General features: G+C 39.6%; 1 protein-coding gene across 1 annotated transcript in view; it reads right to left on the minus strand.

Moving 5' to 3' along the window:
* Nucleotides 1–516: 516 nt before the first annotated feature.
* plppr5a (phospholipid phosphatase related 5a) overlaps nucleotides 517–26,055 on the minus strand; it is a 42,553-nt gene continuing 17,014 nt past the window's right edge. The window contains exons 4-6 of the mRNA XM_024391848.2: nucleotides 18,416–18,592; nucleotides 12,827–12,967; nucleotides 517–2,800 (exon numbers count right to left, since the gene is read on the minus strand). Coding sequence (XP_024247616.1) covers nucleotides 2,771–2,800; nucleotides 12,827–12,967; nucleotides 18,416–18,592 — 348 coding nt within the window. The 3' untranslated portion in view covers nucleotides 517–2,770. The remainder of the gene's footprint in view (nucleotides 2,801–12,826; nucleotides 12,968–18,415; nucleotides 18,593–26,055) is intronic.

Genomic DNA, 26,055 nt, shown 5'->3' on the forward strand with positions numbered 1-26,055 from the left:
AAACCGGAGCTGCCATGGTAACAAATCGTGCAAAGCTGCAAAGTAAATGTCTCGTTGAATATTAATTTGAAATATTGAACACACCTTCTATTTACTATGCCACTGACTTTCTTTCCAGTAGTCCTAGATGATCTGGAGTAGTCGGCCTATATTTTACATACAAGATATAAAGTTGTTTTAACGGAATCCATATTAGGAAGTCATCAGATAGTTTTGCTTGATATATGAAGTCCTAATATGGATGCCGTATAACTAGTATGGGATGCCAAACCACAATTATGAGCCACATCTACAGTAGTTTCAATTTAGGTAACTGTACATGTTCTTTGTCAAGGGCATTTGTTCCTCTGCTGTATAGCCCACATATAGGATTTTAACCAGTAACCATTTGGTTGTGAATTAGATGGGCCTAACCTTTTGGGTGGTGCAGTAGTTGGCCCTACACCTTTTCTGTCCAATATATGTTTTGCTCTGTCATCATCACCAGTCTGATACATATTCAACACAACAAACATGCCTGAGTAGAACATATTTATTTAGATTATATTCAAATACATTTCACCCCGCAACTTTCTCACGGTTTGGTTCTTTTACATGTTTCTACAGTGTAAGATGTGCTGCTGCTGGGCTACTGTTACTCATGGTGACAAGATCAATAAACAAAGATCAGGTAGAATGGGACAATATCAAAACAGAACTTAATAGTAACAAAACAGAAGAGTCATAGAGGTTAGAATAGTAACACAATCTGTACAAAGGAAAAAAACAACACTCAGAAACTAAAATCAAAACAATACACAAATCCAACTATAATATGATACATTTGATTTGATATATAATAATTAATATATCTTTACATCTTTTTGAAAGTACCATAATGGTTGACAGTGAACATCTCCAGAATCATTCAAATGTCCCATACATTTCTAGAAAAACTAGGACAAAGAATTATTGTATTAAATGTTAAATGCATAAAAACCATATAATCAAACTGTACATGGATAGAAACCTCTAACGGCCCATGAATACCAAAACTCTCAATGTTCAGATGATATCTATGAGACATTGAGGGGACATACAGTAAGACATGTAGGTAAACAGTACAGTATAAGGGTATAAAAATGTCATCATGGAGAAGAACATACAACAGGAGATTTCATCAAACTGTGGTGGTATAAAAACAAACTTCAACCACAATGCATTCGGGAAACTGACGTCTAGTCGTGCATCAACTATGAATCTCATTGCTGGCCTGTGAGTTTAAAACAATACTCCATATTGTACTAAACAAGTATCTGCCATATCAACATACAGTATGAATCAATACACAAAACATATAGCATATCAATTTAATGAAATGTTGAAAATGTACAAAAAGATCAATGCTTTCGCAACACATTAAAATAGAACTGAGGAATAAAAACACACCCTCTAAAAAAAACATCTTCATATTTCCATCTTATTTCCATAATAGCTATGTTGCCTGACTGTGGCAATATTATGGTTGTTGATTGTCTGGCAAGCCCTAAGCAACATCCTTCAATCCACAAGAGAAAATGATGTTGAAACGTTTACCAAGCACACATACAGTACACATGCACACACATGTACGGATCCATTCGCACACGTACACACAATCGCACACCCACGTATTTCTAGCTAATCGCAAGAGGGATTCCTCTGAAAACTACCAATAAAGACTATACTAAAATGTCAGTGATCTTTGGATCTTCGTTCTCTCAGGTTGGGAAAATCTAAACAGAAATAAACCCACAGAGTGGCTCTGACAACATACAGTTTGGATTGCACTGGTTACAATACATACATCATACTGTCAAGCCAACACATATGACATAATAAGAAATAAACATAATACAGGTTTACACAGTTGGGCTATAGGATTCCTAATCTTTGAGGAAATAAAAGTGCATATACAGCAGTATTATGTTTGTTTGATACAGTATATAAAATAAGGAATACTTTTGGGGAATTCAATGAACGCCAGTAATCAGCAGGACAGAAGAGCAGCTTGGCATTTTATTGGGATGACTCGTGTTCTGGAGGCAGGTCTGTAGAGTGCTCACTTGCTGGCACAGTCACAAAGTCAAACAATCTGATTTGAAACCTAAACTTAACAATGATGTTAACCACACTGCTAATCCTAATGCCTAACCTTAACCTTAAATTAAGACCAAAGAGCAAATGTTTGTTTCAATTAATTTTTACGAAATAGCCCATTTTTACATTGAGGCTGGCCCATCTAGCGGAAATCACTCACTTCTGCCGCCAGGGAAAGATTCATGACAATAAACGTCAAACTGCTACAGGAGAGAGAGAGGAATGAAGAAGAAGAAAGAAGAAGAGAAAATGTTGACTGGTTGGAAAAAATCAAATAAACTGGTAAAGCTACAGAAATATCTCCAATTCCTTTGGAATGATCAGGGTGAACATAATGTTTGATTGGAAATAGTGTCATACTGTATAGGTCAGGGTTGGGGTCAATTATAATTAAAGTCACTCAGGTAATTCTGGAAGTTATTTAAATATACAATTCAAAAACTGAAAAGGTTTTCAGTTTATTGAGAAGTAAATTATTGAATCGGAATTTCAGTTTTATGCCTGAATTGAAATGTAATTGATCCCCAACCCTAGTATAGATACACATCAACATCAGGATCAGTGTGGCCCTCCCTCCCTCTGGCGACCATGATGACTGATAAGCGAGCAGCAACCACGTCCAAACAATGTGTGTCATGTGACACATTCATTGTCATGTAACCTCGGCAAAAGTAATAGGATTCTAAAGAGAAAAGAAGAAAAAATGTAAAGAACAGCGAGATATATTCAATGATTAAACACATTCCAGGATTAGACCAGAAATGCCATACTGAAGCATTTATTAAGTATACTGATTCAGAAAGATCAAACAGTAGGCTACTTGGTATCATGATGATAATTGCGGTCTCGATTTAACGGAAGAAGAAGATTGCTTATATTATTGGTCAATTTACTACAAAGTAAAAAAAAACATCTGACAAGATACAGCATAGTATCGGTCCAATTATATCTTCATCCCCAACATCTCCACCTTTCCTTTCTTCAATGATGTAACAACCCTTACATAACCATCAGCTAATGAGTCGGTTGCTTTTATTTGACCAGCTGAGGTGCTTGTAGGGCTGGCTGTCCACACACGTAGACACGCACACACGTAGACACACACGAAGACACACACCAGGGTTTCCGTTAAGCAATTGCCGGCTTTTGGTTGATGAAAAAATATTTAAAGCCGATAAATAAAACTGTTGCTGGCCAAAATGACTAGGAGAAAAAATGCCAAAATAATGCTTTTTATCATTGATGGAAATACCAGTCGATGGAAATACATTTGACCGTCATGCTCATTTGTCTGTAGGTTCATTACCATCATTTAGTGGAATTAACTTGGCCTGTGTATATTTGCGTTAGTCATCATGCATCTTATTTATCCAACACAACTACCACACAGCATACAGAGCCTATCTTGAGCGGGATTTCTCCTGCTGCTACTCAGCCGGTTGCTGCTGGAGTAAAATATGGTTTTATAAGCCCATTCATTTCGCAACAATTCTAAATACAATCCTGTGTTAAAAACTGTTTCGGTGCATTAAAAAGAGCTACTGTTTTATTTCTCAACTGGTAATTGAAGCACGCCTCCCATTCACCATTCAAGTGCAGGCAACAGGATATTAACGTGTCACCCACCACTTTACAATGTGAGCTGGAGGCAGTATGCATTTTGAAAACATACTTAATTGTTTGAAACCTGAAAGTTTTGTTTCATATTATGAGGAATTATGAGTTTTACCTTTCTTCAAAGTAGCCTATAGGCTAACTGGGACCATGGAAAATTGAAGGCAATTATTTTATAAAGACTTTATAGGCAGTGCGAGTTTCAAGTCTGGGGTAGTTTACAATTTATCATACAATTTCTTCTGTACTGAGTGCCAGTTATGATTTTCATTATGCACATTTTTTTAGAACAGCTTAATTTCAATAATAATGTTTTAGTTTCTCAAAATCATTTGTAATGTGGTTAATCATAAGAATTAAAATAATACTAATCAAAAAATGCGAGATCACCAGCCTCTGCCATATGGAGACATTGATACACCGTGATTCCATTGGTGGCTAAAGAAATGAGCGCTTATAACCTATAGGCCAATGCAGCAGCAGGCCAATAACTTCCATTGCTATTTCACATCGAGGATTGGTGATTATCGAGGGGGAGATGGTTGGAAAGATTTTCAAATAGCCTACTGTGAGGATGTATTAGTTTTAATATACTATCATTCAAAATGGATGTAAAAAAAACAAACAGATTTCCTGCATTTCTGCGCAGCAGGCCAAGTACTTCTATGCATGCTCAGGAATGAGCGCTCCTTCAACATTATCAGTACAGAGAAACCAGACACATGCACATTGCTCACATGTAGCACTCCAAACTAACAATGAAAAAATTAACAAAACACGTAAATGATGGTTATGAAATAAACCCAAACATGTTTCTCACAAGTCTAGCAGGTTGTGAACTCTGCAAACAATATTTCCACTCCAAGAATGAGAACGGTAAATGACTGTAATTAATACATGCATTAACAGAAATGAATGTAACCAAATAACGGGGATTAATGGTACATTTACTACCGGTGACATATGTAATGGGGATTTTTTTTAATGGATAAAAAGGGCAAATAATTCACACAATAAAACAATGAATCTACCGAGTGGCACATCGGTCTAAGGCACTGCATTACAGTGTTGCCGTGTCACTACATGGCGGCGCACAACTGTCCCAGCGTCATCCGGGTTAGGGGAGGGTTTGGCCAGGGGGGCTTTACTTGGCTCATTGCGCTCTAGCGACTCCTTGTGGTGGGCTGGGCACCTGCAGGCTGACTTCAGTCGTCAGTTGAACGGTATTTCCTCAGACACATTGGTGCAGTTGGCTTCCAGGTTAAGCAAGCAGACGTTAAAAATTCTTTGGGATAGGGGGCAGCATTTTCACTTTTGGATGAAAAGCTTGCCCGGAGTAAACTGCCTCCTACTCAGTCCCAGATACTAATATATGCATATTATTAGTAGTATTGGATAGAAAACACTCTGAAGTTTCTAAAACTGTTTGAATGACGTCTGTGAGAATAACAGAACTCATATGGCAGGCAAAAACCTGAGTAAAAAGTCCAAAAAGGAAGTGGGAAATCTGAGGTTTGTAGTTTTTGAACTCACCCCTATCAAATACACAGTGGGATATGGGTTATTTTGCACTTCCTAAGGCTTCCACTAGATGTCAACCGTCTTTAGAACATTGTTTCAGGCTGCTCCTGTGAAGGGGGGTCCGGATGAGAGCTGTTTGACTAAGGGGTCTGCCAGCAGCCTCGTTCTCAGTCACGTGCATTTCTCATGAGTGGTATCTCTCGTTCCATTGCTTTTCTATAGACAATGGAATTCTCCGGTTGGAACATTATTGAACATTTATGATAAAAACATCCTAAAGATTGATTCTATGCTTAGTTTGACAAGTTTCTTCGACCTGTAATATAACTTTTTGAACTTTTCGTCCGACTGTACCAGAACGCGCTTTTGGATTTGTTTACCAAATGCCCTAACAAAAAAGGGCCATTTGGACATAAATGGACATAAATTATGGACATTATCGAACAAGACAAGCATTTATTGTGGAACTGTGATTCCTGGGAGTGCATTCTGATGAAGATCATCAAAGGTAAGTGAATATTTATAATGCTATTTATGACTAATGTTGACTACCCAACATGGCGGATATTTCTCTGGCTGGTTTGGGCTCTGAGTGCCGTTCTCAGATTATGCTTTTTCTGTAAAGTTTTTTTGAAATCTGACACAGCGGTTGCATTAAGGAGAAGTGTATCTAAAGTTCATCAACATTTTCACAGTATTTCTGTGAATTCATGTGGCTCTCTGCACAATCACCGCATGTTTTAGAACTACTGAACGTAACACGCCAATGTACAATTAGATGTTTTGATATAAATATGAACTTTATCAAACAAAACATAAATGTATAGTGTAACATGAAGTCCTATGAGTGTCATCTGATGAAGATCATCAAAGGTTAGTGATTAATTTTATCTCTATTTGTGCCTTTTTTGACTCCTCTCCTCTGGCTGGGTTTTTCTGTGAGTTGGTGGTGACCTAACATAATCATTTGTGGAGCTTTCGCTGTAAAGCATTTTTGAAATCAGACACTGTGGCTGGATTAAGGAGAATTGTATCTTTAAAATGGTGCCTAATACTTGTATGTTTGAGAAATTTAATTTATGAGATTTCTATTGATTTGTATTTGGCGCCCTGCAATTTCATTGGCTATTGGCGAGGGTTCCGCTAGACAGGTTAAGAAGCGCGGCTTGGCGGGTCATGTTTCCGAGGACGCAGGACTCGACCTTCACCTTTCCTGAGCCCATTGGGGAGTTGCAGCGATGAGACAAGATCGTAATCACGAAATTGTGGAGAAAAAAGGGGTTACATTTTCTTTTTTTCTTTTTTAACTATGAATGCGCAAGAATTGGCAGGAGACAGACTTGACTATACCTTCGTCACTTACCCCTCCCCTTCTTCTTGTCTCAACATTTTAAATTATACTCAAGACACATTTTCACACATATTTTAGATGCTTTTTTCACACATATTTTAGATAGGCCTAGCTAATTGTTGCAAAAACTATTGCCAGGTGCACTGCCCAAATTGAGGGCTCAACAAATAGGCATCAACCTAGGAACTTGTGATTTGAAACAATCCACAGCAATTTAAAATACGTTAATGATCCTCGATTCCTCTGTGGCTGTCATGCTTTCTGGTGAGCTATTTTTTCTGATTTTATTTCCGTATAGAGAGGGGTAATTTAATAATTTTGGCAAATTTACAGTGCCTTTAAAAAGTATTCTGACCCCTTGACATATTCCACATTTTGTTGTTGCAGCCTGAATTAAAATTTTATTTAAATGATTTAGTTTCTCATCCATCTACACAAAACACCCCATAATGAAAAAGTGAAAACGTGCTTTTAGAAATGTTTGAAAATGTATTGAAAATGAAATACAGAAATATCTCATTTACATAATTATTCACACCCCTGGGTCTATACTTGTTAGAATCACCTTTAACAGGGATTAAAGCTGTGAGGCTTTCTGGGTAAATCTCAAAGAGGTTTACATGCCTGGATTGTACAATATTTGCCCATTATTCGTTTCAGAATTCCTCAAGCTCTGTCAAATTGGATGTTGATCATTGCTAGACAACCACCAAACTTGACCATAGATTTTCTAGCATATTTAAGTCAAAACTGTAACTCAGCCACTCAGGAACATTCACTGTCTTCTTGGTAAGCAACTCCAGTGTAGATCTGGCCTTGTGTTTAGGTTATTGTCCTGCTGAAAGATCAATTCATCTCCCAGTGTCTGGTGGAAAGCAGACAACCAGGTATTCCTCTAGGACTTTGCCTGTGCTTAGTACCATTCCATTTACTTTTTATCCTGAAAAGCTCCCAAGTCCTTAACTATTACAAGCATACCCAAAACATGATGCAGCCACCACTTGAAAATATGGAGAGTGGTACTCAGTAACACGTTGTATTGGATTTGCCCTAAACATAAAATGTTGTATTCAGGACAAAAAGTGAATTTCTTTGCCACATTTTTTGCAGTATTACTTTAGTGCCTTGTTGCAAACAGGATGCATGTTTTGGAATATTTATTCTATACTTTTTTTCACTCAGCCATTAAACTCTGTAACTGTTTTGAAGTCACCATTGGCCTCAAGGTGAAATCCCTGAGCGGTTTCCTTCCTCTCCGGCAACTGAGTTAAGAAGAAAGCCTGTATCTTTGTAGTGACTGGGTTACACCATCCAAGGTGTAATTAATAACTTCACCATGCTGAAAGGGATATCAATGTCTGCTTAAGTTTTTTTACCCATCTACCAATAGGTGCCCTTCTTTGCAAGGCATTGGAAAACCTCCCTGGTCTTTATGATTGAATCTGTGTTTGAAATTCACTGCTCGACTGAGGGACCTTACAGATGTGTGGGGTACAGAGATGATTTAGTCAATAAAAAAGAATGTTAAACACTATTATTACACACAGAGTGAGTCCAAGTAACTTATTATGTGACTTGTTAAGCACATTTTTACTCCTGAACTTATTTAGGCATAACAAAGGGGTTGACTACTTACTGACTTTTGACATTTCTGCTTTTCATTTTTAATTAGTTTCAAAAAAATTCAAAAAAGCATTATTTCACTTTGACACTATGGGGTAGTGTGTGTAGGCCAGTGACACAAACATCTAAATTTAATTAATATTAAATTCAGACTGTAACACAATAACATGTGAAAAAAGTCAAGGGGTGTGAATACTTTCTGAAGGCACTGTATTTCCATTTACTTCCCTATTGGACCCACTGCTATGCCATTTCTTTCCTGTTCTATTGGTTTTCAAATCAACTTTCTTTTGTTGTCTGGAACCCAAGGCGCAATCCTAGTCATATTAGCAACCCATCGTAGTTGTTGCATCTTTAGATTTCCCCTCTAAGTTTCAAACAGACATTTTTATCTCTGTCACATATGGAACCGCTATAAGGTGCACTGTTAAGAATGGTGTTTTCCTGTGAATTGCATTTTGGCAATTAGTTGCATGTTCTGTTAAGATGCATTATCATGCACCCAATGCATATGGTTCCGTTAAATTACTCAAATGGCCAGTAAATTAAAATCTTCCCGGTCCCTCTGACACACACACACATGGCCTGCATGAAGTTGAAGCTAACACACTGTACAGCTTCTGGTTTGCCTCTAAGCATATAGCAAAGCTCCTGGAGATGAATGATTTAGTCTTTGGAGGCTCTATAGTGGTAGGGAATGCTAGGCCATGCATTGCAGGGAAATAAAGTCGCTGACCTCCTTGGTAATCTTGATGAAGTGCCTTGTGGAGACCAGGTGCTCCACCTATATGAATCCACAATGAGTCCAGGGGAAGTTACATTGGGCCATTCGTCAAAGCAAAAGAGGATGCCCTCATCTCGCTAACATGAGGTGTGTGAGGTGAATAAGGAGGCGGATATGTGGAGAGGTGTGTGTGTGTGTGTGTGTGTGTGTGTGTGTGTGTGCATGCGTACGATGAACAAAGCCTTAATGGCAAGAATGATCAAATTTGTAGTAGGTTATGTTTGAGGGACAAGATGTACTTTAGGTGTACTATAGAAATCAAACAACCAATGGAAAGCAGTTTCACTCGGTGTACAATGTAGCGTTGCGGCAAGGAGGATATATCTAAATGCATTTCCACACTGAATGCATTGCCACACTCAACATCACCATGGCCATAGGCCATCTGGAAACAGAGTACAGAAGGTGACCCAAATACATCTGACACATTAGGATGTTTTAGAAAACCCTTTAGAGACAGGCTCACTGCTCCCCAGACTGCCTGACTGCCTGGCTGCCTGACTTCCTGGTTGCCTGCTACAGCATTCAGAGATTTGAACAGAGTTCATTAATAAACATCCCATAATCAAGCCAGTTGTTAGTAATGAAGGATATCATGTCTTACTACTAATACAAAAAGTAATAATAGTATTGACAAGGCAACATGTGTATTTTAAAGGGCATTATCGTTTTTCCTGGATGAAACTATTGTTGCATATGGGATATATGAATTCAACTGAAAACAATAAACAAAACAGAACTTTGTCATTAGACAAAAACTTGAATTTTGCGAAACATGTATCCCCATCCATCTACAAACACAGTGTATTCCAGTAGTGTTCTTCTCTCCTGTCAGTTATAGGGTTACTCTAGCTTCCAATGGTCGGAACAGTGATCTCCTGTCAGTTATAGGGTTACTCTAGCTTACAGTGGTCTGAACAGTGATCTCCTGTCAGTTATAGGGTTACTCTAGCTTCCAATGTTCTGAACAGTGATCTCCTGTCAGTTATAGGGTTACTCTAGCTTCCAATGGTCGGAACAGTGATCTCCTGTCAGTTATAGGGTTACTCTAGCTTCCAATGGTCGGAACAGTGATCTCCTGTCAGTTATAGGGTTACTCTAGCTTACAGTGGTCTGAACAGTGATCTCCTGTCAGTTATAGGGTTACTCTAGCTTCCAATGGTCGGAACAGTGATCTCCTGTCAATTATAGGGTTACTCTAGCTTACAGTGGTCTGAACAGTGATCTCCTGTCAGTTATAGGGTTACTCTAGCTTCCAGTGGTCTGAACAGTGATCTCCTGTCAGTTATAGGGTTACTCTAGCTTCCAATGGTCGGAACAGTGATCTCCTGTCAGTTATAGGGTTACTCTAGCTTACAGTGGTCTGAACAGTGATCTCCTGTCAGTTATAGGGTTACTCTAGCTTCCAATGGTCGGAACAGTGATCTCCTGTCAGTTATAGGGTTACTCTAGCTTCCAATGGTCTGAACAGTGATCTCCTGCCAGTTATAGGGTTACTCTAGCTTCCAATGGTCGGAACAGTGATCTCCTGTCAGTTATAGGGTTACTCTAGCTTACAGTGGTCTGAACAGTGATCTCCTGTCAGTTATAGGGTTACTCTAGCTTCAAATCAATAAACCGCAAATGGGCAACTTATGCCAATTACACACACACACACACACACACACACACACACACACACGGCTTTGTAGTTATCAAAACACTTTGTACAGACAGGTAACAGAGCCAGGTTTTTACTCTTACCGTATCTGTTTACACTCAGTGTGGTTGATCCCAATGTAACACTGTGTGTGGTTGATCCCAATGTAACACTGTGTGTGGTTGATCCCAATGTAACACTGTGTGTGGATTATCCCAATGTAACACTGTGTGTGGTTGATCCCAATGTAACACTGTGTGTGGTTTATCCCAATGTAACACTGTGTGTGGTTGATCCCAATGTAACACTGTGTGTGGTTGATCCCAATGTAACACTGTGTGTGGTTGATCCCAATGTAACACTGTGTGTGGTTGATCCCAATGTAACACTGTGTGTGGTTGATCCCAATGTAACACTGTGTGTGGATTATCCCAATGTAACACTGTGTGTGGTTGATCCCAATGTAACACTGTGTGTGGTTGATCCCAATGTAACACTGTGTGTGGTTGATCCCAATGTAACACTGTGTGTGGTTGATCCCAATGTAACACTGTGTGTGGTTTATCCCAATGTAACACTGTGTGTGGTTTATCCCAATGTAACACTGTGTGTGGTTGATCCCAATGTAACACTGTGTGTGGATTATCCCAATGTAACACTGTGTGTGGATTATCCCAATGTAACACTGTGTGTGGATTATCCCAATGTAACGCTGTGTATGGTTGATCCCAATGTAACACTGTGTGTGGTTGATCCCAATGTAACAATGTGTGTGGTTGATCACAATGTACCAATGTGTGTGGTTTATCCCAAAGTAACACTGCGTGTGGTTTATCCCAACAAAACATTGTGTGTGTTTGATCCCAATGTAACAATGTGTGTGGTTGATCCCAATGTAACACTGTGTGTGGTTTATCCCAATGTAACACTGTGTGTGGTTGATCCCAATGTAACACTGTGTGTGGTTGATCCCAATGTAACACTGTGTGTGGTTGATCCCAATGTAACACTGTGTGTGGTTTATCCCAATGTAACACTGTGTGTGGTTTATCCCAATGTAACACTGTGTGTGGATTATCCCAATGTAACACTGTGTGTGGTTTATCCCAATGTAACACTGTGTGTGGTTGATCCCAATGTAACACTGTGTGTGGTTTATCCCAATGTAACACTGTGTGTGGTTTATCCCAATGTAACACTGTGTGTGGTTTATCCCAATGTAACACTGTGTGTGGTTGATCCCAATGTAACACTGTGTGTGGTTTATCCCAATGTAACACTGTGTGTGGTTTATCCCAATGTAACACTGTGTGTGGTTTATCCCAATGTAACACTGTGTGTGGATTATCCCAATGTAACACTGTGTGTGGATTATCCCAATGTAACACTGTGTATGGTTGATCCCAATGTAACACTGTGTGTGGTTGATCCCAATGTAACAATGTGTGTGGTTGATCACAATGTACCAATGTGTGTGGTTTATCCCAAAGTAACACTGCGTGTGGTTTATCCCAACAAAACATTGTGTGTGTTTGATCCCAATGTAACAATGTGTGTGGTTGATCCCAATGTAACAATGTGTGTGGTTGATCCCAATGTAACAATGTGTATGGTTGATCCCAATGTAACACTGTGTGTGGTTGATCCCAAAGTAACACTGTCTGTGGTTGATCCCAAAGTAACACTGTCTGTGGTTGATCCCAATGTAACACTGTCTGTGGTTGATCCCAATGTAACAATGTGTATGGTACAGTATATACTGTAGCTAATCACCTGTATGAATCTATTTAGGAAAATAGACATTAGCAGACAGACACTATCTCCCTCAGGGACCGGGATTGTGGACTCTTGGCTGAGACATTGAAAGAGCTTAAAAGAATTGTACCTGTACAATATATAGGACTCTCAAGTTAGACACAGTACTTTGTATTCCAAACACATATGTATATTTTTAAAATCCATTCATACACCCTCACACCTTGGAAATGGTGGAAATGTTGTTATTTCTATACAGAGAATGGAGGATAGAATGCATCTGATGTGTCTTTCTGTATGGTGGGCACAGGAGAATTGGCTGAGGCTAAAATGCAAAGTACACTAGGAAAGTGTACCTAGCAGAACCGGGAGCACAGTATGTTGTACTTAGCCTACTACATTTAAATGTGTCTGCCAGTACCTGTGAAGCTATGTACTTCTCCATTGTGTTGTCCATGATCCTGGGCTGGCCCATCATAGGAATACTGCTGACCACGCTCTCCTCCGGCGGGATCTCATTCAGCAGGCTCTTGCCTTTGAAGTTCTGCACCACCCCTAGAACCTACACTCACAGCCACGGCAGAGACAAATGAAAATAGAGAGAGCGATAGAGAGAAAGAGAGTGAGAGAGAGAGGGTGAGAGAGAGAGGGAAAGAGCAAAAGAGAGATAGAGACCGAGAGACAGAGAGAGAGAGAGGGAAAGAAAAAGAAAAGACAGGACAAAGCGATAAGGAAAATAGATACTGTACAGATATAGGATCTTAATTTGATCACCCTGTTGCGGAACATATTTTACGTGTAGTATGAGGTTTAAAAAGGCTTCTGATGTTTTAATTTCCATTTTATAATGTCAGACTTGATTTTCCCTTACAAAAAATGTATCAACCCCTACAAAAATGTCCATTAATTCACATTTCCTGTTACTGGCCTGCTGAATGATTATTTTCCTGCTGTAGCAAACTGGCTCCTACATCTGTAGTTAATAAGTAAGTTAGTTAGGCGGATATGGAGATAGAGAGACCCTGTGGCGTTTTTTGCAGAGCAGATTTCCTTTCTCTTCTCGTAACAAGGGTTATATAAGTCCTTTTTCCTAAGATGAAGGATTCGCATGACTTGCCAAAAAAATATGAATTCAATCAGAGCTGTGTGTGTGTGTTTGAATGCATGCGCGCCTGAGTGTGTGTGTGTGTGTGTGTGTGTGTGTGTGTGTGTGTGTGTGTGTGTGTGTGAGTGTGTATGTGTGTGTGCATGCATGCATGTATGTGTGTGTCCTCAAGGAGTTCCATCCATTACCAGAGCACAAACAAGCTTTTTGTATTTGACTACTATCTAAGGCAATGTTCAGACAGAGAAATACAACTCAGAGAACAATATCATCTAAAGGGACTCTTCCATTACCATTACATGCCAAAGAGCCCCGCAGTCATTTGTTGAATTACATCCCAAATAAATAAATAATACTGTATACGTGGTAGTTATTTTCAGTATGTGTTCAGCACACTTCCATCATCTCAGCAGGTTGCTGTAGCATGCAGCATAAAAACCTGCCTCAGCTTGAGATATGACACGTTATAAAACTTCAAATGTGGTAATAACTGTTTGTGCGCAAATTGCGATCTCACACCACGGCACTAAATTCTCCAGACACAGGCGTGACTGAACATTGCATGTGAGAGTGGATTAACACAAGCAGGGTACAAGCACATAGCCAGTGAACAAATATAGTGCACATCAGAGTTAAAAGACATGTGTGCGGTAATGTGAGATACATACAGTATGTTGTGTACACACGCAGAAAGAACACATTCTACATATAAACATAATCCCATTTTCACGTGAAATAGCTGTTTTCACATGTTCAGTTTACATTTCAGACGTGAAACCATAATTATAGTTCACATGTTAACGCCACCTATTCACATGGGAGAAGAATAACATTTTCACCTCAGATATGAAATCAGCGGTTTTACATGTTAAAAACATTCACGTGAAATCCGTTATGAAGTTTCACAAGTGAAAATCTCACCTTTCACATGTGGAATTGCAAGTTCACATGTGAAATTCAATCACATGTAAAAATCACATTTACAGTTTCACATGTGAATAACTTCCACTTGTGATTGTTTTTTACACGTTAACTTTGTGGTGATTAATTTCTGTATTATCAAATGAGGAGAGACAAACTTATCACACAAGTCAGAGTTACACTTAAACTGAATCTTTATTAGTGAGAGCTTTGCAATAGTGATGATTCATTGAGAGCCACAACACAAAGGCTACTGAGATCTTTAATAGCAAAGATCCCCTAGTCTACATAACAAACCACAGATGTTTAGAACGGGTCACAAGGTGAGACTTTTTAAATGAGAAAGGAGTATCCCGTAGCCAGATAGCATTCACTATAAATTATCGTTCAGTTTGGCCACTAAGACGAGGTTCCGATCTACCTCCTGGTACTTCATAGCACAAAAACACCAACTCATCCAATGGCATAAATAATTTGTCAACTTCAGATACTCCCATCTCAAGTTAAATCCCTTCTTGACCCCACTCCTGGACAAGCTCACTGAGGGGAGTGAGCCTTTAGGTCATACACTATCCCAGGACAAGTGCAACATCAGAGACAGACACTACCACACACATCCCCCAATGCCTAAGGAGGGAGTGACTGGCGCACAGACATTGTGGAGACAAGTAATTGGTTCCCCATTAATCATGCCATCCCTTCACGGTTTAAGAATAGGTAAAGATATATTCACATATGAAGACAATGTTCCCTCCTGTCCTCTTCCCTTTCTGATATTCTGCATAGCACCAGGGACATGTGAAAGACAAGCCTGACCTCTCCCCTCTCTGAGCCCCAGGTGACTGGGCCCCAGCTGAGGAAAGACGTGCAACTGCCAACACCAGAGTCCGAAGGGATACATTCTAATAACAAGTACATCATATAAGCATATTATGCAGATAGGACATCTTAATTATCTATGTTACCCAACTAATTCTGATTCTTCCTCCACAACTTGCAATTCCAGATGTAAAGGTGAAACTCTAATTTGCATTTCCATATGTAAGAAAATCTCAGTTTCACATGTGGAATTGCAAGTTCACATATGGAGTTGAAATAATGTTATTCTCCACACGTGAAAAGATGGTGTTAACATGTTGCAGTTGCAATGTTTTTACTGGTGGAATTTGGGTGACCACATCTAAAAATCCCAAATGCAGGACAAGGGAACGATTTTACGGGACATTCGCGGAACAGAGGAGAGAATATATTGTTTTAGAGCAGGTTCAATTTAAATAGTTTTGAGCTAAAAAAAAAATAATAATCTGATAACGTGATTATATAAAACACCTCCCTCTTTCCTGCAATGTTCCCTATCTGTGGTTATGTTACCCTGGGCTTGGATTTCACTGTCTTTTTTCCAGTTGCATGTTTTGGCACATTCATTCCAGCAGCATAGCACCCTGCATCCCACTGCTCTGATGCTAAGCAGGGTCGGTCCTGGTCAGTCCCTAGATGGGAGGCCAGATGTAGCTGGAACTGGTGAAAATAAACGATGGATCAAAACATTTTTACAAGGGAAAACTGTCTGACTTTCAATCACAAAAACATTTATGGGAATTGTTCACACGTGTCCCGAAAACCATTATTTATTTTTTCAAGTTTTTACACCTGTGCTTTCTTGCTAATAATGTGTGATATGCGTCTGCTAGCCTGTGATTTGATCTCAGAAATCCCATGCTGGTCCATAGCCACGTATCCCCTTTCCACATTCAGTCTAGTTAACTAGGCCATACTAGGTTAGTGTCCTGAATGGAACCCTATGCTCTACATTGTGCACTACTACGTCTGACCAGGGCCCATAGTGTAGTTTATCACTTGGGACAGAACCTAGCACAACCCTCCACCTCTCTTCTACCCAGGGAAAAACTACACTACAACTCTCCATCTATGCTGGATTTTTTTTTTAATGATTTGCTCATCTTTGAAGATAAGTATGTGCTAGTAGTAATTTGAAGTTATTGAGGATAAACATGTCAGCTACAGTATGAGCAACAATCTAGCGCTTATGTATCCACACCCACTTTGTAATCCACAAACAGTTCAGATAGATTTCTCCACAGAATAGTGCTCTGCATTCTGAGAAACGCTTGTTCATACTCACTCTATTAAGAAACACACCATAGAATAACATTCTATTGCAGAGATATCACAGGAATCCATTCATACAGGAGCTCACTTGAACTGTCCTAAACAGCTCCACATGGCCCCACTGCATTCATCTGACCCAATTAGCCAGCCATACGAGGAAGAAAACCCTCGCAGGACTGAGCCATTGCCAGGGATATGCAGGGTTTCCATCAACATCTAGACAGTTAAATAAGGATCACGGTAGCAGATTCAGGATCAGATGGTCGTCACAAGTTACCATAGCCACAAAGTCATAAACCTATGTGATTATTAACCTAACCCTAACTTTAACCATTTTTTATTTTACCTTTAACCAGGCAAGTCAGTTAAGAACAAATTCTTATTTTCAATGATGGCTTAGGAACAGTGGGTTAACTGCCTGTTCAGGGGCAGAACAACAGATTTATTTGTACCTTGTCAGCTCGGGGGTTTGAACTTGCAACCTTCCGGTTACTAGTCCAACGCTCTAACCACTAGGCTACCCTGCCGCCCCATAACCTTAACCACAATGCTAACTTCATCCCCAACAAACGAAGACCAAAAAGCTCTTTTGTTTTCATGAGTATAGCCCATTTTGACTTTGTGTCTAGCTAGTGGAAACCAGATCAAACTAATCCATGTCTTAATCTCAATCATTGGAAGGAAACAGTAAAACAGGCCTTAGATCAGTGAGTCGGGGCAACTTCATCCTACATCTTGTTGTTATCCCTGGCCATTCTCCTCTAAAATAGGAGCCTTGTGGCAATATGAAACAACATGAGTAACCTGTACCACCTAGGAGATGGTGAGAGAGAAGGGACACAGGCAAGCACAGGGTAATAATCATTTACTTTCAAATTGAATACACCCCAGGCAGATACACATGTATACTTGTCTGACTCAGTGATACCTGGGGAACCTATTAAGTTCATAAATTCATCTAGACTAAAATATAAAGCACATCTTTCCATTATGTTCCCTTCTGGATTCTTCAGAATGAATATGAAACCCCATAAATCCGGTATGTACCGGTACTCTGATGTTTGGTAGTTGTTGTGGTTGTTCGACATATCAACACTGAAAACACCTGATGCCCCCCATCATCTATCCAAATGAGTTTTCCCTTGATGTTGGCAGCATGTGAAAATGATTTTGCACCATCTGTGGCTTTTGAAAGACTTGGACAGGGGTTTGACACGGCCTCACAACACACAGAGAAAAACACTGGTCCAAACAAGTCTATCGGTCAAAGGGGCAGATAACAAGTTCCCATTCATCTAATATAAAATATTCATAGAGCCTTCTTTTCTATTGCCTCACCAATGTAAGTTCAAGAACAGAATTACTCTTCACTTTATCATGTAAATGAATATACAGTATGTAGATAACTTGACTTGGACCAGAAAAAAGTAATGACGGCGTGATCATATTTTAGATTATAATGAAAGAAATTGAAGAGCTGACAGTGAGACTGCATAACATGATTTTACACATGTAGCAAATACAAAACAAACACTTGTACAGAGTTCAAACAACAAGCATATACATTTGAAAATAGCGAGGGCCTCATCATGAAGAGTATATGTCAAAAACGTAATATGTAATAAGCATGTTATAAGCATGGAACAAGTGTAATAAACATGTAATAAACATGTAATAAGCAGTAAAACATGGAATAAACATGTAATACTTAAGTTATAAGCATGTAATAAACATGTGTATGTAATGAGCATGTAACAGGATTTAACAAACACATTCACAGAACTGATCCTTCTATCTTTAAACAGAAGTCTCTTTAAACACAAGTCTCTAATATAAAGACATTGGTTCACTCACCATGAAGACTGCTATGGCCCCTCCGATGATAAACCCGGCGATGACGTCACACCAGTGGTTGCGGTACTCCACTACCCTGTTGATCCCTGTGAGGAAGGCCAGACACATAAGTCCCAGAGATAGGAGTGGCTTGGCCAGCTTGGTCCCCTTGGCCTTCACTTTTAACGTGATGTACATCTGCAGCAGGGAGACAAACACACACACAACAGTACTCAGTTTGATAGTATGTTAAGTGTTGTCATGACGTTGGCCTGAGTGGGGGAGGTTTAAATACCTTTCCCCCTTTTCCTCTCTCTACTCTACCGATGTGACTATTGAAAATCCCTTTGTTAACATTGAGAGAGTCTGGTGACATCAACAGATGGGAACGGAACCATATTTCGGTAATCCAACCAGCTGACAATATGCGTTGGTACTAAATGAATATGATGCCAGATCAGTTCGCGGCTGAGACATTATTAATGATGATAGGACGACAAACTGTATCTTGGAAAGCCTACACATTCTAGTTATCAGATTCACATGGAATTGTTATGCAATTTAAACGTTTAAATGTGAAACTATTTGTGAAAAGATTAAATGTAATTTTAGATTCCAAATGAGAGAATTGGGTTTTCATGAGTGAACTATCCTCAACTCAGTGGCCCTGCCCATGTGAACAGACATTGGTTATAAACTATGAAACACACCCTTCTCTCCCCTCCTATATATGCCCTTGATGAAAATGTAACTTACTGTTCCAAGGATGTGTGGACTTGAGGTCCCCACGTTGAAAGGACAAAGACCACCTACAGAACTAAGCCAACCTCAGCAAGAATCTAACGAAATTAGCATCAAATTTCAATGTGAAGGTTACAACCTACACGCCGGAAGGATGAATTTCAACTATACCAGCAAGAATATAGCATGAGCATATACTGTGGAGCAAAACAAGTATTTAGTCAGCCACCAATTGTGCAAGTTCTCCCACTTAAAAAGATGAGAGAGGCCTGTAATTTTCATCATAGGTACACTTCAACTATGACAGACAAAATGAGAAAAAAAATCCATAAAATCACATTGTAGGATTTTTAATGAATGTATTTGCAAATTATTACTTTGGTCCCAGCTCTCTGCAGGCCATTCACTAGGTCCCCCCGTGTGGTTCTGGGATTTTTGCTCACCGTTCTTGTGATCATTTTGACCCCACGGGGTGAGATCTTGCGTGGAGCCCCAGATCGAGGGAGATTATCAGTGGTCTTGTATGTCTTCCATTTCCTAATAATTGCTCCCACAGTTCATTTCTTCAAACCAAGCTGCTTACCTATTGCAGATTCAGTCTTCCCAGCCTGGTGCAGGTCTACAATTTTGTTTCTGGTGTCCTTTGACAGCGGAGTTTGGAGTGTGACTGTTTGAGGTTGTGGACAGGTGTCTTTTATACTGATAACAAGTTAAAACAGGTGCCATTAATACAGGTAATGAGTGGAGGACAGAGGAGCCTCTTAAATAATAAGTTACAGGTCTGTGAGTGCCAGAAATCTTGCTTGTTTGTAGGTGACCAAATACTTATTTTCCACCATAATTTGCAAATAAATTCATTAAAAATCCTACAATGTGATTTTCTGGATTTTTTCCCCCAAATTTTTTTTGTCATAGTTGAAGTGTACCTATGATGAAAATTACAGGCCTCTCTCATGTTTTTAAGTGGGAGAACTTGCACAATTGGTGGCTGACTAAATACTTTTTTGCCCCACTGTAGCATGTGTTCTACCACATGACAACGGTACTACCAAGTATCCATCTACCACGCTCCAATTCACCACTAGACATTCTTCAGAGGACCAGAGATCCATACAGGACAAACCGGCCTTCCATCGACGACCAATCTACCGAAGCACAGATCAGAGTAAATATTTATTGCATTCTCCTTTTTAAAATGGGCGGTTATTTAGAATGCATAAGATTCTGTATTTACGATAGCATAGCTTCTCCCTTTGTTACTCAGTTTTTCCGCTCTTTCACTCAAGCCCAATCCCCTCTCTTTGTGTAACCAGCCAACGTATCTGTTCCGTCCACTAGGGACGTTTTCTTTATGACATAATTTGTAATCAATGTATGATCCATTCTGTGTGATTATTTAAGGTATTTAGTAAATAAATAATTAAACCAAATTTTGTATTGCTGATTCAACTTGTTAGCCAGGGTTCGTGAAGATAACCAAGAATTTACAACTTTCAGATGAGACTGAATAAAGTCCAGATTAAATCTTGACTGCTATTGATGTAAAAGATTACTATGTCTTTAAGAGTTTATTCTGAAGATAACAGCTCTATAAACATTATTTTGTGGTGCCCCGACTTTCTAGTTAATTACGTTCACCTGATTAGCTTAATCAGGTAATATTAATTACAGAGAAATTATTTTATAGAATAGCAAGTCATATCACTTAATCCGGCATAGCCAAAGAGACACAACAGTGTGTAAGGGGGAGATGCTTAAGGGTAATTTGCAATGAGCATGAATTATTAAGAGTTCATCACATTTTTGGGAGGGCTTATAATTTTCAAATATAAGATAATTGGCCGTGTTCAAGATCCTCAAATCAGTGATGCATTGTGGATAAATTGTGACTGACCTACAAATAATAATGAGTAGTTATTAACGAAGCAAGGTGATTTGTTGATCAGTCAGTTGCGACTCGCCTGCAATGCCGGCTGCAATGTCAAACAAGCCCATTGTCTCTAGTTAATTTGCTGAAAGAAAGGTACTATTGCTGAATCTGCCACTAAAGGTTAATTACATTTACATTTTAAATGATTTTGCAGTTTCAATTTAGTTGGAGATGAGAGGAAACTTTTGCTCCAGTAACATTTGGAAAGGACTTCCTGCGTCATTGTTTCTCTCCTTCCAGCTCACCTCCAGTCCTTTGCTCCATTAGCAACCAGCACGACTCTAGCGATAACATTGGAAATAAGTAAGCGAATAGAAATACTGTCTTCTAGGCCTTCCAATGTTGTTCTGGACACATCAGCCACTCATCTGGCATTCAGGCCAAACAGTTCAATCTTGGTTTCATCAGACCAGAGAATCTTGTTTCTCATGGTCTGAGAATTGTTTAGGTGCCTTTTAGCAAACTTCAACAGGGCTGTCATGTGCCTTTTACTGAGGAGTGGCTTCCGTCTGGCCACTCTACCATAAAGGCCTTTGGTGGAGTGCTGCAGAGATGGTTGTCCTTCTCGAAGGTTCTCCCATCTCCACAGAGGAACTCTGGAGCTCTGTCAGAGTGACCATCGGATTCTTGGTGACCTCCCTGACCAAGACTCTTCTCCCCCGATTGCTCAGTTTGGCCGGGTGGCCAGCTCTAGGAACAGTCTTGGTGGTTCCACAGTTCTTCCATTTAAGAATGATGGAGGCCACTGTGTTCTTGGGGAACTTAAATGCTGCAGAAATGTTTTGGTACCCTTCCCCAGATCTGTGCCTCGAAACACTCCTGTCTCTGAGCTCTACGGACAATTCCTTCAACCCCATGGCTTGGTTTTTGCTCTGACGTGCACTGTCAACTGAGAGACCTTATATAAACAGGGGTGTGCCTTTCCAAATCATGTCCAATCAATTGAATTTACCACAGGTGGACTCGAATCAAGTTGTAGAAACACCTCAAGGATGATCAGAGGAAACAGGATGCACCTCAGCTCAATTTCGAGTCTCATAGCAAAGGGTCTGAATACCTATGTAAATAAGCAGTGATGCACCGATATGACATTTTTGGCCGATACCGATATCCGATATTTTCCTTGCCAAAATACCGATACCGATAACCGATATTTAACATTTTAACGGCCTTTTAAGCATTCTAGTACTCTAGTAAATAGTTAACGCACACACATGGGCGCAGCGGTCTAAGGCACTGTATTTCAGTGCAAGAGGCGTCACTACAGTCCCTGGTTCCAATCCAGGCAGTATCACATCCGGCTGTGATTGGGAGTCCCATAGGGCGGCGCACAATTGGCCCACCATCGTCTGGGTTTGGCCGCGGTAGGCCGTCATTGTAAATAAGAATTTGTTCTTAACTGACTTGCCTAGATAAATAAAAGGTTGGACACACGGACACACACCACACTGACCAAAAAGTTATTTTGTTGGAATTTACGCATGTCCCCATTACCAGTAAAACATAACAAAACCTATTTCTTTCACTTACTTGCTGTGCTGTTTCATTGTTCATTTGTTCAGTCATTTCATACTCAACCAGGATTTCTGTAGAATGCCATTTGGGTCTTTGTGTGTCAAAAAGATACGTGTCAAATTACACTATTTGATGTGTCAAATAAGCTTGTTGATAAATCAGGACCTGAATATGACTGCACGTCACATATTAATTTAACGACGTAGTTTTTACAGATTGATTACACTATCACTCGTATTTCAAATGTCACAGCGATTCATGATACATATACTATGATGCTGGTAAAGTCGTCTAGCGCACAAACAGTGCTGGTCATAAAAATAAAAGTCAAAATAAAAAATGAATACAAATAGTAGAATTATGCCATAATTGAATAGATCATGCTAAACGAGGTTGGAATGTTGTTATAAAATCAACAAAAGACAATCATTTGTTAATTTGACAAAAATCTGTTGAAATCACACTGGATGTATTATACTTTAGAATTGCATTGGGGGCATACTTAATTTACTGTACATCCTTACCTATGGATTGTGGATCAATGACATGGGATATCAGTCTACTCAATACCCAAGCTATTTCTTTCCCAACATCCTCCACAGAGTTATCAGACTCCAAAATATCCATGCAGTATTGTTTTTCCTTTGGAATAGTGTTCAATACACATAGGTTGACAATAAATGTGGCTCAATTCACAGTTGTTTCAGAGTCCCACAATAAGAGCTACGACGTGACCTCCCTGACCAAGACTCTTCTCCTCCGATTGCTCATCGTAGGTCTTATTGTGGGAGTCTGCATGGATGTTTTGGAGTCTGATAACTCTGTGGAGGACGTTGGGGAAAAAATAGCTTGGGTATTGAGTAGCCTGATATCCCATTTCATTGATCCCAAATCCTTAGGTAAAGCTGTACAGTGCAATATGGATGTCAATACACACCATAGGCTGACTGGGGAGCTGATTTCACAGTCACAGTCCCGTGATAAGAGCTACAACTCTAATATTTGCGTAACTCTTCACAGTTGTGTTATGTGCGTGTCACCGAGTAGACTGATACCCCATTTCACTGCTCCACATTGTAACCTTGTTTAAAATTATCTAGTCTAAATATGGCATGATTCCACCAATTGTAACCTTCTGCATCACTTTCAAAGAGGTCCCTTAATTTTGGAAAACTGCAAATTCCACTATTGTGCCTAATCCTTATTGTGGCTAGCTTCACAACACAACACAGTCCGGTCGAGCCTCACTAGCCAGATGAAGCTAGCTGGCTGCTTACAACATTAGCTTTGGGCAAATGGGTTAAGTAGCCAGCTAGCTATTTATTTTCATGAACTGAAGTTCTATTTCAATAGGCGAACAACAAGTGGCTACCTAGCTAATACTTCCTAAATCATTGCTAAGAATAATGAGCATGACTGCAGTTTGGTGCTAGCTAGGTACCAAGCTAACGCTAGCTAGCTACCCTAGAAGTTGTGGTCAAACAAATGCTTTATTACTAACGCGGTATTGTAAACACATCGTTCGTGGCCAGTGTTTGCTAGTTTGTAGACTTTTTTTGTACAGCTTTGACAGTGCTACTGATAGTAGTGGTGGCGCTTGGCTTCCACGTGCAAATTCAGAACACACAACATTCTATAATAGAACTGTGTTATTTTACATGTCAAATTAAAAGCTTATTTAACGTGTCAAATAGTGTTATTGTCAAATAGTGTTATTTGACGTGTATATTTTGACACGCAAAGACCCAAACGGCAGTATGTCGTGAAGCTAATTGCAGTGACGCTATTACTGTGTAACTCCGGTAAGGAGTTACATCTGAAAAATAGCGCACTTGGTAGTGTGTACCGGTGCTCGACCAGTCGCAAAAGCCAACATCACCCACGACAGAGAACGGTTGATTGTCAAGGGCAATGAATTCCATTATCTTGGCGTTAATGGATTTGCCATTGAGTTGTCTCGCTGAAATTTGCTTACTAGTTCAACTGACTGCTCGACTTGTTGACTGCTCGATCCACACAGCAGACATTGTGGGCTAGGTTAGAAATGCTGTGTTGCATGTGTAGCGCAACAATATATGTGGCGTTATTACTTCATGTACCTACGTTATATAGGTATATCGGTTTTGCACATAGGCGTTAAACTAAACATTGGGCCGATCCCGATGTTGGCATTTTAGCTAATATCGTCCGATTCCGATATGTTCACCGATATATCGTGCATCCCTATAAATAAGGTATTTTTATTTAAAAAACCTGTTTTCGCTTTGTCATTATGGGGTACTGTGTATAGATTTGATAATAAAGCCGTAACGTAACAGAATGTGGGAAAATACTTTCCGAATGCACTGTATATTGTGGCAACACTACAGTAACATGTCTATCCAAAAGCTACACATGTCTATCCAACTGAGACTAGTTAAATATGACACTTCCCAAGCAACTTACAGTACAGTGAGGGCATGCATTTTTGCTATGTGTGTGGCTGTGATTCCTGCAGAAAATAAACCTGAAACCTTGATGTTAGTCTGCTAGTGCCACCATTGCCATACTCTTACCAACTGAGCCACACAGATCAGACCATTTTCCACTAATCTCCAAGGTTACATTATCATGAACTGTTATCGTTTCTGAAAAGCATGCCCACCAAACTGCTGTGTCTAGCCTCTACCCTCAGACTTCACATACAATCCATTTCTAGGAGAGAACTCTTCTCCTCCTTAGAAACATCCAAATCTTAAAAAACTTGCCACTTGAGCTGAATTTGGAAATGAGGGAGCACAGAAGAGGACCAGGTGGTGATGCTGCTGATTTTGCAGCATCCTTCTCCCACCGTCTTCAGAGAGGAAGCTCTTCAATAAGAACTAATTTAATCAAAGCGCTCAATACCAGCGACATCAACAACAGCAGCAACCCCTCAAAACATCAACAGGGCATTCTGAGCAGAGCAGAATCCAAGCAGAGCATTCTGCTCAGCCTACATCCAACCTTTCATTCAATATCATAGCAGCAGTACAATGTAGTCCCGGGGTGAAAAGCCATGGGCCTACCTTTCTGAATAACAACTGGATACAATTAGGTTCTAAATCTGTACTAAACAGGTAGTCACCATAGAGATATTGCGCAACGGTCTACTCAGATCTCCCTTTAAATGAATATAATTTAGCTGTTCAAAAAGTAGTCGAGCCAAACATCTTTCCAATGAAACTTATCTCAGTCTCATTAGCATCAAATTAATAGGCAAACATTAACATTCTGAAATCCGTTCAGAATTGCATAGCAATGACCTCGCTTTGGTCAAATCGGGGGACATTTTCTATTATCAAATGTTAGAGGTACCAGCAGAGTCAACATCAAGCTACTGAAGTAGGACCACCAATAGAAATTAACTATGTATAATAGCCCCTTTAAACAAATCAAATCAAATTTTATTTGCCACATGCGCCAAATACAACAAGTGTAGACTTGTAGACTTTAC

The sequence above is a fragment of the Oncorhynchus tshawytscha genome, linkage group LG28 (assembly GCF_018296145.1).
Source record: "Oncorhynchus tshawytscha isolate Ot180627B linkage group LG28, Otsh_v2.0, whole genome shotgun sequence".
Lineage (NCBI taxonomy): Eukaryota > Metazoa > Chordata > Actinopteri > Salmoniformes > Salmonidae > Oncorhynchus > Oncorhynchus tshawytscha.